Source organism: Oncorhynchus masou, chromosome 30 (assembly GCF_036934945.1).
Source record: "Oncorhynchus masou masou isolate Uvic2021 chromosome 30, UVic_Omas_1.1, whole genome shotgun sequence".
Taxonomy (NCBI): Eukaryota; Metazoa; Chordata; class Actinopteri; order Salmoniformes; family Salmonidae; genus Oncorhynchus; species Oncorhynchus masou.
This window is the reverse complement of record NC_088241.1, coordinates 71,080,793-71,094,114: the sequence shown is the minus strand read 5'-3', so window position 1 is coordinate 71,094,114 and position 13,322 is coordinate 71,080,793. Positions and strand designations below refer to the sequence as shown.

Genomic DNA, 13,322 nt, shown 5'->3' with positions numbered 1-13,322 from the left:
GCTAATGTCTAACCCTAATGTCTAACACCAACCCTAATGTCTAACTCTAATATCTAACCCTAATGTCTAACCCTAATGTCTAACCGTAATGTCTAACCCTGATGTCTAACACCAACCCTAATGTCTAACATTAACACTAATGTCTAACCCTAATGTCTAACACCAACCCTAATGTCTAACCGGAATGTCTAACCCTAATGTCTAACACTAACACTAATGTCTAACCCTAATGTCTAACCCTAATGTCTAACCCTAATGTCTAACCCTAATGTCTAACCGTAATGTCTAACCCTGATGTCTAACACCAACCCTAATGTCTAACACCAACACTAATGTCTAACCCTAATGTCTAACTGTAATGTCTAATCCTATTGTCTAACACTAACACTAATGTCTAACCCTGATGTCTAACACCAACCCTAATGTCTAACACTAACTCTAATGTCTAACCCTAATGTCTCACACTAACCCTAATGTCTAACATTAACACTAATGTCTAACCCTAATGTCTAACACCAACCCTAATGTCTAACCCTAATGTCTAACCGGAATGTCTAACCCTAATGTCTAACACTAACACTAATGTCTAACACTAATGTCTAACCCTAATGTCTAACCCTAATGTCTAACACCAACCCTAATGTCTAACCCTAATGTCTAACCCTAATGTCTAACACTAACCCTAATGTCTAACCCTAATGTCTAACCTTAATGTCTAACCCTGATGTCTAACACCAACCCTAATGTCTAACACCAACCCTAATGTCTAACCCTAATGTCTAACCGTAATGTCTAACCCTAATGTCTTACACTAACACTAATGTCTAACCCTAATGTCTAACACCAACCCTAATGTCTAACCCTAATGTCTAACCCTAATGTCTAACACTAACCCTAATGTCTAACCCTAATGTCTAACACTAATGTCTAACCCTAATATCTAAACCTAACCCTAATGTCTAACCCTAATGTCTAACACTAATGTCTAACCCTAATATCTAAACCTAACCCTAATGTCTAACCCTAATGTCTAACCCTAATGTCTAACCCTAATGTCTCACACTAACCCTAATGTCTAACCCTACTGTCTAACCCTAACCCTAACGTCTAATACACTAATGTCTAACCCTAATGTCAAACCCTAATGTCTAACCCTAATGTCTAACACCAACCCTAATGTCTAACTCTAATATCTAACCCTAATGTCTAACCCTAATGTCTAACCCTAATGTCTAACCGTAATGTCTAACCCTGATGTCTAACACCAAACCTAATGTCTAACACTAACACTAATGTCTAACCCTAATGTCTCACACTAACCCTAATGTCTAACCCTACTGTCTAACCCTAACCCTAACGTCTAATACACTAATGTCTAACTCTAATATCTAACCCTAATGTCTAACCCTAATGTCTAACCCTAATGTCTAACCGTAATGTCTAACCCTGATGTCTAACACCAACCCTAATGTCTAACACTAACACTAATGTCTAACCCTAATGTCTAACACCAACCCTAATGTCTAACCCTAATGTCTAACCCTAATGTCTAACACTAACCCTAATGTCTAACCCTAATGTCTAACACTAATGTCTAACCCTAATATCTAAACCTAACCCTAATGTCTAACCCTAATGTCTAACCCTAATGTCTAACCCTAATTTCTAAACCTAACCCTAATGTCTAACCCTAATGTATAATCCTAATGTCTAATCCTAATGTCTAACACTAACCCTAATGTCTAACACTAATGTCTAACCCTAACACTAATGTCTAACCCTAATGCCTAACCCTAATGTCTAACAATAACCCTAATGTCTAACCCTAACCCTAATGTCTAACCCTAATGTATAAACCTAATGATTCACCCTAATGTCTAACACTAACCCTAATGTCGAACCCTAATGTCTAACACTAACCCTAATGTCTAACCCTAATGTCTAATCCTAATGTCTAACACTAACCCTAATGTCTAACGCTAATGTCTAACCCTAATGCCTAACCCTAATGTCTAACACTAACCCTAATGTCTAACCCTAATGCCTAACCCTAATGTCTAACACTAACCCTAATGTCTAACCCTAACCCTAATGTCTAACCCTAATGTCTAAACCTAATGATTCACCCTAATGTCTAACACTAACCCTAATGTCTAACCCTATTGTCTAACACTAACCCTAATGTCTAACCGTAATGTCTAACCCTGATGTCTAACACCAACCCTAATGTCTAACACTAACACTAATGTCTAACCCTAATGTCTAACACCAACCCTAATGTCTAACCCTAATGTCTAACCGTAATGTCTAACCCTAATGTCTAACACTAACACTAATGTCTAACCCTAATGTCTAACCCTAATGTCTAACACCAACCCTAATGTCTAACCCTACTGTCTAACCCTAACCCTAACGTCTAATACACTAATGTCTAACCCTAATGTCTAACCCTAATGTCTAACTCTAATGTCTAACACCAACCCTAATGTCTAACTCTAATATCTAACCCTAATGTCTAACCCTAACCCTAACCCTAATGTCTAACCCTAATGTCTAATCCTAATGTCTAACACTAACCCTAATGTCTAACGCTAATGTCTAACCCTAATGCCTAACCCTAATGTCTAACACTAACCCTAATGTCTAACCCTAATGCCTAACCCTAATGTCTAACACTAACCCTAATGTCTAACCCTAACCCTAATGTCTAACCCTAATGTCTAAACCTAATGATTCACCCTAATGTCTAACACTAACCCTAATGTCTAACCCTATTGTCTAACACTAACCCTAATGTCTAACCGTAATGTCTAACCCTGATGTCTAACACCAACCCTAATGTCTAACACTAACACTAATGTCTAACCCTAATGTCTAACACCAACCCTAATGTCTAACCCTAATGTCTAACCGTAATGTCTAACCCTAATGTCTAACACTAACACTAATGTCTAACCCTAATGTCTAACCCTAATGTCTAACACCAACCCTAATGTCTAACCCTAATGTCTAACCCTAATGTCTCACACTAACCCTAATGTCTAACCCTACTGTCTAACCCTAACCCTAACGTCTAATACACTAATGTCTAACCCTAATGTCTAACCCTAATGTCTAACTCTAATGTCTAACACCAACCCTAATGTCTAACTCTAATATCTAACCCTAATGTCTAACCCTAATGTCTAACCCTAATGTCTAACCCTAATGTCTAACCCTAATGTCTAACCCTGATGTCTAACACCAACCCTAATGTCTAACACTAACACTAATGTCTAACCCTAATGTCTAACACCAACCCTAATGTCTAACCCTAATGTCTAACCGGAATGTCTAACCCTAATGTCTAACACTAACACTAATGTCTAACACTAATGTCTAACCCTAATGTCTAACCCTAATGTCTAACCCTAATGTCTAACCCTAATGTCTAACACCAACCCTAATGTCTAACCCTAATGTCTAACACCAACCCTAATGTCTAACCCTAATGTCTAACCCTAATGTCTAACCCTAATGTCTAACACTAATGTCTAACCCTAATGTCTAACACCAACCCTAATGTCTAACCCTAATGTCTAACCCTAATGTCTAACCCTACTGTCTAACCCTAACCCTAACATCTAATACACTAATGTCTAACCCTAATGTCTAACCCTAATGTCTAACACCAACCCTAATGTCTAACTCTAATATCTAACCCTAATGTCTAACCCTAATGTCTAACCCTAATGTCTAACCGTAATGTCTAAACCTGATGTCTAACACCAACCATAATGTCTAACATTAACACTAATGTCTAACCCTAATGTCTAACACCAACCCTAATGTCTAACCCTAATGTCTAACCGGAATGTCTAACCCTAATGTCTAACACTAACACTAATGTCTAACCCTAATGTCTAACCCTAATGTCTAACCCTAATGTCTAACCCTAATGTCTAACCGTAATGTCTAACCCTGATGTCTAACACCAACCCTAATGTCTAACACCAACACTAATGTCTAACCCTAATGTCTAACTGTAATGTCTAATCCTATTGTCTAACACTAACACTAATGTCTAACCCTGATGTCTAACACCAACCCTAATGTCTAACACTAACTCTAATGTCTAACCCTAATGTCTAACCCTAATGTCTCACACTAACCCTAATGTCTAACATTAACACTAATGTCTAACCCTAATGTCTAACACCAACCCTAATGTCTAACCCTAATGTCTAACCGGAATGTCTAACCCTAATGTCTAACACTAACACTAATGTCTAACACTAATGTCTAACCCTAATGTCTAACCCTAATGTCTAACCCTAATGTCTAACACCGACCCTAATGTCTAACCCTAATGTCTAACCCTAATGTCTAACACTAACCCTAATGTCTAACCCTAATGTCTAACCTTAATGTCTAACCCTGATGTCTAACACCAACCCTAATGTCTAACACCAACCCTAATGTCTAACCCTAATGTCTAACCGTAATGTCTAACCCTAATGTCTTACACTAACACTAATGTCTAACCCTAATGTCTAACACCAACCCTAATGTCTAACCCTAATGTCTAACCCTAATGTCTAACACTAACCCTAATGTCTAACCCTAATGTCTAACACTAATGTCTAACCCTAATATCTAAACCTAACCCTAATGTCTAACCCTAATGTCTAACCCTAATGTCTAACCCTAATTTCTAACCCTAATGTCTAAACCTAACCCTAATGTCTAACCCTAATGTATAATCCTAATGTCTAATCCTAATGTCTAACACTAACCCTAATGTCTAACACTAATGTCTAACCCTAACCCTAATGTCTAACCCTAATGCCTAACCCTAATGTCTAACAATAACCCTAATGTCTAACCCTAACCCTAATGTCTAACCCTAATGTATAAACCTAATGATTCACCCTAATGTCTAACACTAACCCTAATGTCGAACCCTAATGTCTAACACTAACCCTAATGTCTAACCCTAATGTCTAATCCTAATGTCTAACACTAACCCTAATGTCTAACGCTAATGTCTAACCCTAATGTCTAACCCTAATGCCTAACCCTAATGTCTAACACTAACCCTAATGTCTAACCCTAATGCCTAACCCTAATGTCTAACACTAACCCTAATGTCTAACCCTAACCCTAATGTCTAACCCTAATGTCTAAACCTAATGATTCACCCTAATGTCTAACACTAACCCTAATGTCTAACCCTATTGTCTAACACTAACCCTAATGTCTAACCGTAATGTCTAACCCTGATGTCTAACACCAACCCTAATGTCTAACACTAACACTAATGTCTAACCCTAATGTCTAACACCAACCCTAATGTCTAACCCTAATGTCTAACCGTAATGTCTAACCCTAATGTCTAACACTAACCCTAATGTCTAACCCTAATGTCTAACTCTAATGTCTAACACCAACCCTAATGTCTAACTCTAATATCTAACCCTAATGTCTAACCCTAATGTCTAACCCTAATGTCTAACCCTAATGTCTAACCCTAATGTCTAACCCTGATGTCTAACACCAACCCTAATGTCTAACACTAACACTAATGTCTAACCCTAATGTCTAACACCAACCCTAATGTCTAACCCTAATGTCTAACCGGAATGTCTAACCCTAATGTCTAACACTAACACTAATGTCTAACCCTAATGTCTAACCCTAATGTCTAACCCTAATGTCTAACACTAACCCTAATGTCTAACCCTAATGTCTAACCGTAATGTCTAACCCTGATGTCTAACACCAACCCTAATGTCTAACACCAACACTAATGTCTAACCCTAATGTCTAACTGTAATGTCTAACCCTATTGTCTAACACTAACACTAATGTCTAACCCTGATGCCTAACACCAACCCTAATGTCTAACACTAACACTAATGTCTAACCCTAATGTCTAACACCAACCCTAATGTCTAACCCTAATGTCTAACCGGAATGTCTAACCCTAATGTCTAACACTAACACTAATGTCTAACACTAATGTCTAACCCTAATGTCTAACCCTAATGTCTAACCCTAATGTCTAACCCTAATGTCTAACACCAACCCTAATGTCTAACCCTAATGTCTAACACCAACCCTAATGTCTAACCCTAATGTCTAACACTAATGTCTAACCCTAATGTCTAACACCAACCCTAATGTCTAACCCTAATGTCTAACCCTACTGTCTAACCCTAACCCTAACGTCTAATACACTAATGTCTAACCCTAATGTCTAACCCTAATGTCTAACCCTAATGTCTAACACCAACCCTAATGTCTAACTCTAATATCTAACCCTAATGTCTAACCCTAATGTCTAACCGTAATGTCTAACCCTGATGTCTAACACCAACCCTAATGTCTAACATTAACACTAATGTCTAACCCTAATGTCTAACACCAACCCTAATGTCTAACCCTAATGTCTAACCGGAATGTCTAACCCTAATGTCTAACACTAACCCTAATGTCTAACCCTAATGTCTAACCCTAATGTCTAACCGTAATGTCTAACCCTGATGTCTAACACCAACCCTAATGTCTAACACCAACACTAATGTCTAACCCTAATGTCTAACTGTAATGTCTAATCCTATTGTCTAACACTAACACTAATGTCTAACCCTGATGTCTAACACCAACCCTAATGTCTAACACTAACTCTAATGTCTAACCCTAATGTCTAACCCTAATGTCTCACACTAACCCTAATGTCTAACATTAACACTAATGTCTAACCCTAATGTCTAACACCAACCCTAATGTCTAACCCTAATGTCTAACCGGAATGTCTAACCCTAATGTCTAACACTAACACTAATGTCTAACACTAATGTCTAACCCTAATGTCTAACCCTAATGTCTAACACCAACCCTAATGTCTAACCCTAATGTCTCACCCTAATGTCTAACACTAACCCTAATGTCTAACCCTAATGTCTAACCTTAATGTCTAACCCTGATGTCTAACACCAACCCTAATGTCTAACACCAACCCTAATGTCTAACCCTAATGTCTAACACTAACCCTAATGTCTAACCCTAATGTCTAACCTTAATGTCTAACCCTGATGTCTAACACCAACCCTAATGTCTAACACCAACCCTAATGTCTAACCCTAATGTCTAACCGTAATGTCTAACCCTAATGTCTTACACTAACACTAATGTCTAACCCTAATGTCTAACACCAACCCTAATGTCTAACCCTAATGTCTAACCCTAATGTCTAACACTAACCCTAATGTCTAACCCTAATGTCTAACACTAATGTCTAACCCTAATATCTAAACCTAACCCTAATGTCTAACCCTAATGTCTAACACTAATGTCTAACCCTAATATCTAAACCTAACCCTAATGTCTAACCCTAATGTCTAACCCTAATGTCTAACCCTAATGTCTCACACTAACCCTAATGTCTAACCCTACTGTCTAACCCTAACCCTAACGTCTAATACACTAATGTCTAACCCTAATGTCAAACCCTAATGTCTAACCCTAATGTCTAACACCAACCCTAATGTCTAACTCTAATATCTAACCCTAATGTCTAACCCTAATGTCTAACCCTAATGTCTAACCGTAATGTCTAACCCTGATGTCTAACACCAAACCTAATGTCTAACACTAACACTAATGTCTAACCCTAATGTCTCACACTAACCCTAATGTCTAACCCTACTGTCTAACCCTAACCCTAACGTCTAATACACTAATGTCTAACTCTAATATCTAACCCTAATGTCTAACCCTAATGTCTAACCCTAATGTCTAACCGTAATGTCTAACCCTGATGTCTAACACCAACCCTAATGTCTAACACTAACACTAATGTCTAACCCTAATGTCTAACACCAACCCTAATGTCTAACCCTAATGTCTAACCGGAATGTCTAACCCTAATGTCTAACACTAACACTAATGTCTAACCCTAATGTCTAACCCTAATGTCTAACCCTAATGTCTAACACTAACCCTAATGTCTAACCCTAATGTCTAACCGTAATGTCTAACCCTGATGTCTAACACCAACCCTAATGTCTAACACCAACCCTAATGTCTAACACTAACTCTAATGTCTAACCCTAATGTCTAACACCAACCCTAATGTCTAACCCTAATGTCTAACCGGAATGTCTAACCCTAATGTCTAACACTAACACTAATGTCTAACACTAATGTCTAACCCTAATGTCTAACACCAACCCTAATGTCTAACCCTAATGTCTAACCCTAATGTCTAACACTAACCCTAATGTCTAACCCTAATGTCTAACCGTAATGTCTAACCCTGATGTCTAACACCAACCCTAATGTCTAACACCAACCCTAATGTCTAACCCTAATGTCTAACCGTAATGTCTAACCCTAATGTCTAACACTAACACTAATGTCTAACCCTAATGTCTAACACCAACCCTAATGTCTAACCCTAATGTCTAACACTAATGTCTAACCCTAATATCTAAACCTAACCCTAATGTCTAACCCTAATGTCTAACCCTAATTTCTAACCCTAATGTCTAAACCTAACCCTAATGTCTAACCCTAATGTATAATCCTAATGTCTAATCCTAATGTCTAACACTAACCCTAATGTCTAACACTAATGTCTAACCCTAACCCTAATGTCTAACCCTAATGCCTAACCCTAATGTCTAACACTAACCCTAATGTCTAACCCTAACCCTAATGTCTAACCCTAATGTCTAAACCTAATGATTCACCCTAATGTCTAACACTAACCCTAATGTCGAACCCTAATGTCTAACACTAACCCTAATGTCTAATCCTAATGTCTAACACTAACCCTAATGTCTAACACGAATGTCTAACCCTAATGTCTAACCCTAATGCCTAACCCTAATGTCTAATACTAACCCTAATGTCTAACCCTAATGTATAATCCTAATGTCTAATCCTAATGTCTAACACTAACCCTAATGTCTAACACTAATGTCTAACCCTAATGTCTAACCCTAATGCCTAACCCTAATGTCTAACACTAACGCTAATGTCTAACCCTAATTTCTAACCCTAACGTCTAACCCTAATGTCTAACCCTAACCCTAACCCTAACCCTAACCCTAACCCTAACCCTAACCGGAATGTCTAACCCTAATGTCTAACACTAACCCTAATGTCTAACCCTAATGTCTAACCCTAATGTCTAACCGTAATGTCTAACCCTGATGTCTAACACCAACCCTAATGTCTAACACTAACTCTAATGTCTAACCCTAATGTCTCACACTAACCCTAATGTCTAACATTAACACTAATGTCTAACCCTAATGTCTAACACCAACCCAAATGTCTAACCCTAATGTCTAACCGGAATGTCTAACCCTAATGTCTAACACTAACACTAATGTCTAACACTAATGTCTAACCCTAATGTCTAACCCTAATGTCTAACACCAACCCTAATGTCTAACCCTAATGTCTAACCCTAATGTCTAACACTAACCCTAATGTCTAACCCTAATGTCTAACCTTAATGTCTAACCCTGATGTCTAACACCAACCCTAATGTCTAACACCAACCCTAATGTCTAACCCTAATGTCTAACACTAACCCTAATGTCTAACCCTAATGTCTAACCTTAATGTCTAACCCTGATGTCTAACACCAACCCTAATGTCTAACACCAACCCTAATGTCTAACCCTAATGTCTAACCGTAATGTCTAACCCTAATGTCTTACACTAACACTAATGTCTAACCCTAATGTCTAACACCAACCCTAATGTCTAACCCTAATGTCTAACCCTAATGTCTAACACTAACCCTAATGTCTAACCCTAATGTCTAACACTAATGTCTAACCCTAATATCTAAACCTAACCCTAATGTCTAACCCTAATGTCTAACCCTAATGTCTAACCCTAATGTCTCACACTAACCCTAATGTCTAACCCTACTGTCTAACCCTAACCCTAACGTCTAATACACTAATGTCTAACCCTAATGTCAAACCCTAATGTCTAACCCTAATGTCTAACACCAACCCTAATGTCTAACTCTAATATCTAACCCTAATGTCTAACCCTAATGTCTAACCCTAATGTCTAACCGTAATGTCTAACCCTGATGTCTAACACCAAACCTAATGTCTAACACTAACACTAATGTCTAACCCTAATGTCTCACACTAACCCTAATGTCTAACCCTACTGTCTAACCCTAACCCTAACGTCTAATACACTAATGTCTAACTCTAATATCTAACCCTAATGTCTAACCCTAATGTCTAACCCTAATGTCTAACCGTAATGTCTAACCCTGATGTCTAACACCAACCCTAATGTCTAACACTAACACTAATGTCTAACCCTAATGTCTAACACCAACCCTAATGTCTAACCCTAATGTCTAACCGGAATGTCTAACCCTAATGTCTAACACTAACACTAATGTCTAACCCTAATGTCTAACCCTAATGTCTAACCCTAATGTCTAACCCTAACCCTAATGTCTAACCCTAATGTCTAACCGTAATGTCTAACCCTGATGTCTAACACCAACGCTAATGTCTAACACCAACACTAATGTCTAACCCTAATGTCTAACACCAACCCTAATGTCTAACCCTAATGTCTAACCGGAATGTCTAACCCTAATGTCTAACACTAACACTAATGTCTAACACTAATGTCTAACCCTAATGTCTAACCCTAATGTCTAACCGTAATGTCTAACCCTGATGTCTAACACCAACCCTAATGTCTAACACTAACTCTAATGTCTAACCCTAATGTCTAACACCAACCCTAATGTCTAACCCTAATGTCTAACCGGAATGTCTAACCCTAATGTCTAACACTAACACTAATGTCTAACACTAATGTCTAACCCTAATGTCTAACCCTAATGTCTAACACCAACCCTAATGTCTAACCCTAATGTCTAACACTAACCCTAATGTCTAACCCTAATGTCTAACCGTAATGTCTAACCCTGATGTCTAACACCAACCCTAATGTCTAACACCAACCCTAATGTCTAACCCTAATGTCTAACCGTAATGTCTAACCCTAATGTCTAACACTAACACTAATGTCTAACCCTAATGTCTAACACCAACCCTAATGTCTAACCCTAATGTCTAACACTAATGTCTAACCCTAATATCTAAACCTAACCCTAATGTCTAACCCTAATGTCTAACCCTAATTTCTAACCCTAATGTCTAAACCTAACCCTAATGTCTAACCCTAATGTATAATCCTAATGTCTAATCCTAATGTCTAACACTAACCCTAATGTCTAACACTAATGTCTAACCCTAACCCTAATGTCTAACCCTAATGCCTAACCCTAATGTCTAACACTAACCCTAATGTCTAACCCTAACCCTAATGTCTAACCCTAATGTCTAAACCTAATGATTCACCCTAATGTCTAACACTAACCCTAATGTCGAACCCTAATGTCTAACACTAACCCTAATGTCTAATCCTAATGTCTAACACTAACCCTAATGTCTAACACGAATGTCTAACCCTAATGTCTAACCCTAATGCCTAACCCTAATGTCTAATACTAACCCTAATGTCTAACCCTAATGTATAATCCTAATGTCTAATCCTAATGTCTAACACTAACCCTAATGTCTAACACTAATGTCTAACCCTAATGTCTAACCCTAATGCCTAACCCTAATGTCTAACACTAACGCTAATGTCTAACCCTAATTTCTAACCCTAACGTCTAACCCTAATGTCTAACCCTAACCCTAATGTCTAACCCTAATGTCGAATTCTAATGTCTAACCCTAATGTTGAACCCTAATGTCTAACCCTAATGTCTAACCCTAACCCTAATGTCTAACCCTCATGTTCTATCTGTAAATGAAACTGATGAAGGTCAACACACACACACACACAAACACACACACACAAACACAAACACACACACACAAACACACACACACACTCACAGACACACACACAGTTTGCACAGGGCAGTGAGGGCACATTGCTAGCTAGCTATATTTTGTAGTTGTTGAATGGGTAGCTACCTGTTGAAGATCCTCCACATATTTGTCATGGTAGTTGTTGCCTCCTCTTCTTGTCTTGGTGAGAATGGCAACTGTGTCTTTCCCAATAATCTCTGTTGTGTAGAGATCCTTGAAGATGCTTGCCAATAAATGTGAAATGTCCTATTGGAAAATATAGCGTAGCATTAGACTTAGGCCTATAACGTTAGTCAATGACTCTTCTTGAATGAAACACACTGACATTACCACATTGTTAGGCCTACTAATTAGCCAGCAGCAGACCACTCTGCATCCCACTGCTGGCTTGCCTCTGAAGCTAAGCAGGGTTGGTCCAGGTCGGTCGCTGTACAGGAGACTAGATGCTGCTGGAAGTGGTGTTGGAGGGCCAGTAGGAGGCACTATTTTCTCTGGTCTCCAAACAATGCCCCCGGGCAGTGATTGGGGACATTGCCCCAATCACTGTGTAGGATGCTGTCTTTCGGATGGAACGTTAAACAGGTGTCTTGACTCTCTGTTGTCATTAAAAATCCCATGGCACTTATCATAATAGTAGGGGTGTTAACCCTTGTGTCCTGGCTAAATTCCCAATCTGGCCGTCATACCAACACGGTCACCTAATCATCTAATTTCTCTCCACTGTAACTATTTCCCAGTTCGTTGCTGTAAATGAAAATGTGTTCTCAGTCAATTTACTAGGTAAAAAAATGGTTTAAAAAAAAGCCTAGTTACTGTAAGAATCAAACTGGCATGATAAAATCGTTAGTTAGTGCTAACCTGTGTTTTTTCTGATGCAGGTCGATGACGGTTCATGGACGGGTCTAACCCTGTTTGGGGTCTTGGCTGAGATTCTTCAAGCATGGTTGCCGTCTGTTGGGCCAAACAGTTGTGAGGTATAGTAGCCTAATTAAGTCAACGACAAAACATACATGATTAATCTATAATTCATGCGTAAATATTCTATTGTGTGGTTCACAAACCTGGCAAGGTATGAAAGTAGCACTTTTCTTCCCAGCTTCTGCCGCCAGCTCTTTGTGTACAAGTAGTAACCATAGAAACGGCCCGGGGTTCTTAAAGGGGCCAGAGCGTTTTACCCAAAACTCGTTCATTTGAAGTCAATAATACATTTCTAAATGTGCACTAAATTCTTTACTCTATCAAATACTATTACTGTCATATTTTCACCTGTCAAAAATGACAATAGTTTTGCCAATCTAAATAGTCCAGTGATACTATTTGCTTGATTAAACGTGCAAGAATTCTACAGGAATCAACTATTACAGAATCAAGACACACTTGAGAACATGCCATCTG

General features: G+C 38.4%; 1 protein-coding gene across 1 annotated transcript in view; it reads right to left on the bottom strand.

Annotated features, from left to right (window-relative positions):
- dlec1 (DLEC1 cilia and flagella associated protein) overlaps positions 1-13,026 on the bottom strand; it is a 197,118-nt gene extending 184,092 nt beyond the window's left edge. Inside the window, exons 1-3 of the mRNA XM_064949696.1 lie at positions 12,989-13,026; positions 12,786-12,878; positions 12,033-12,173 (exon numbers count right to left, since the gene is read on the bottom strand). Coding sequence (XP_064805768.1) covers positions 12,033-12,173; positions 12,786-12,869 — 225 coding nt within the window. The 5' untranslated portion in view covers positions 12,870-12,878; positions 12,989-13,026. The remainder of the gene's footprint in view (positions 1-12,032; positions 12,174-12,785; positions 12,879-12,988) is intronic.
- Between the last annotated feature and the right edge of the window lie 296 nt (positions 13,027-13,322).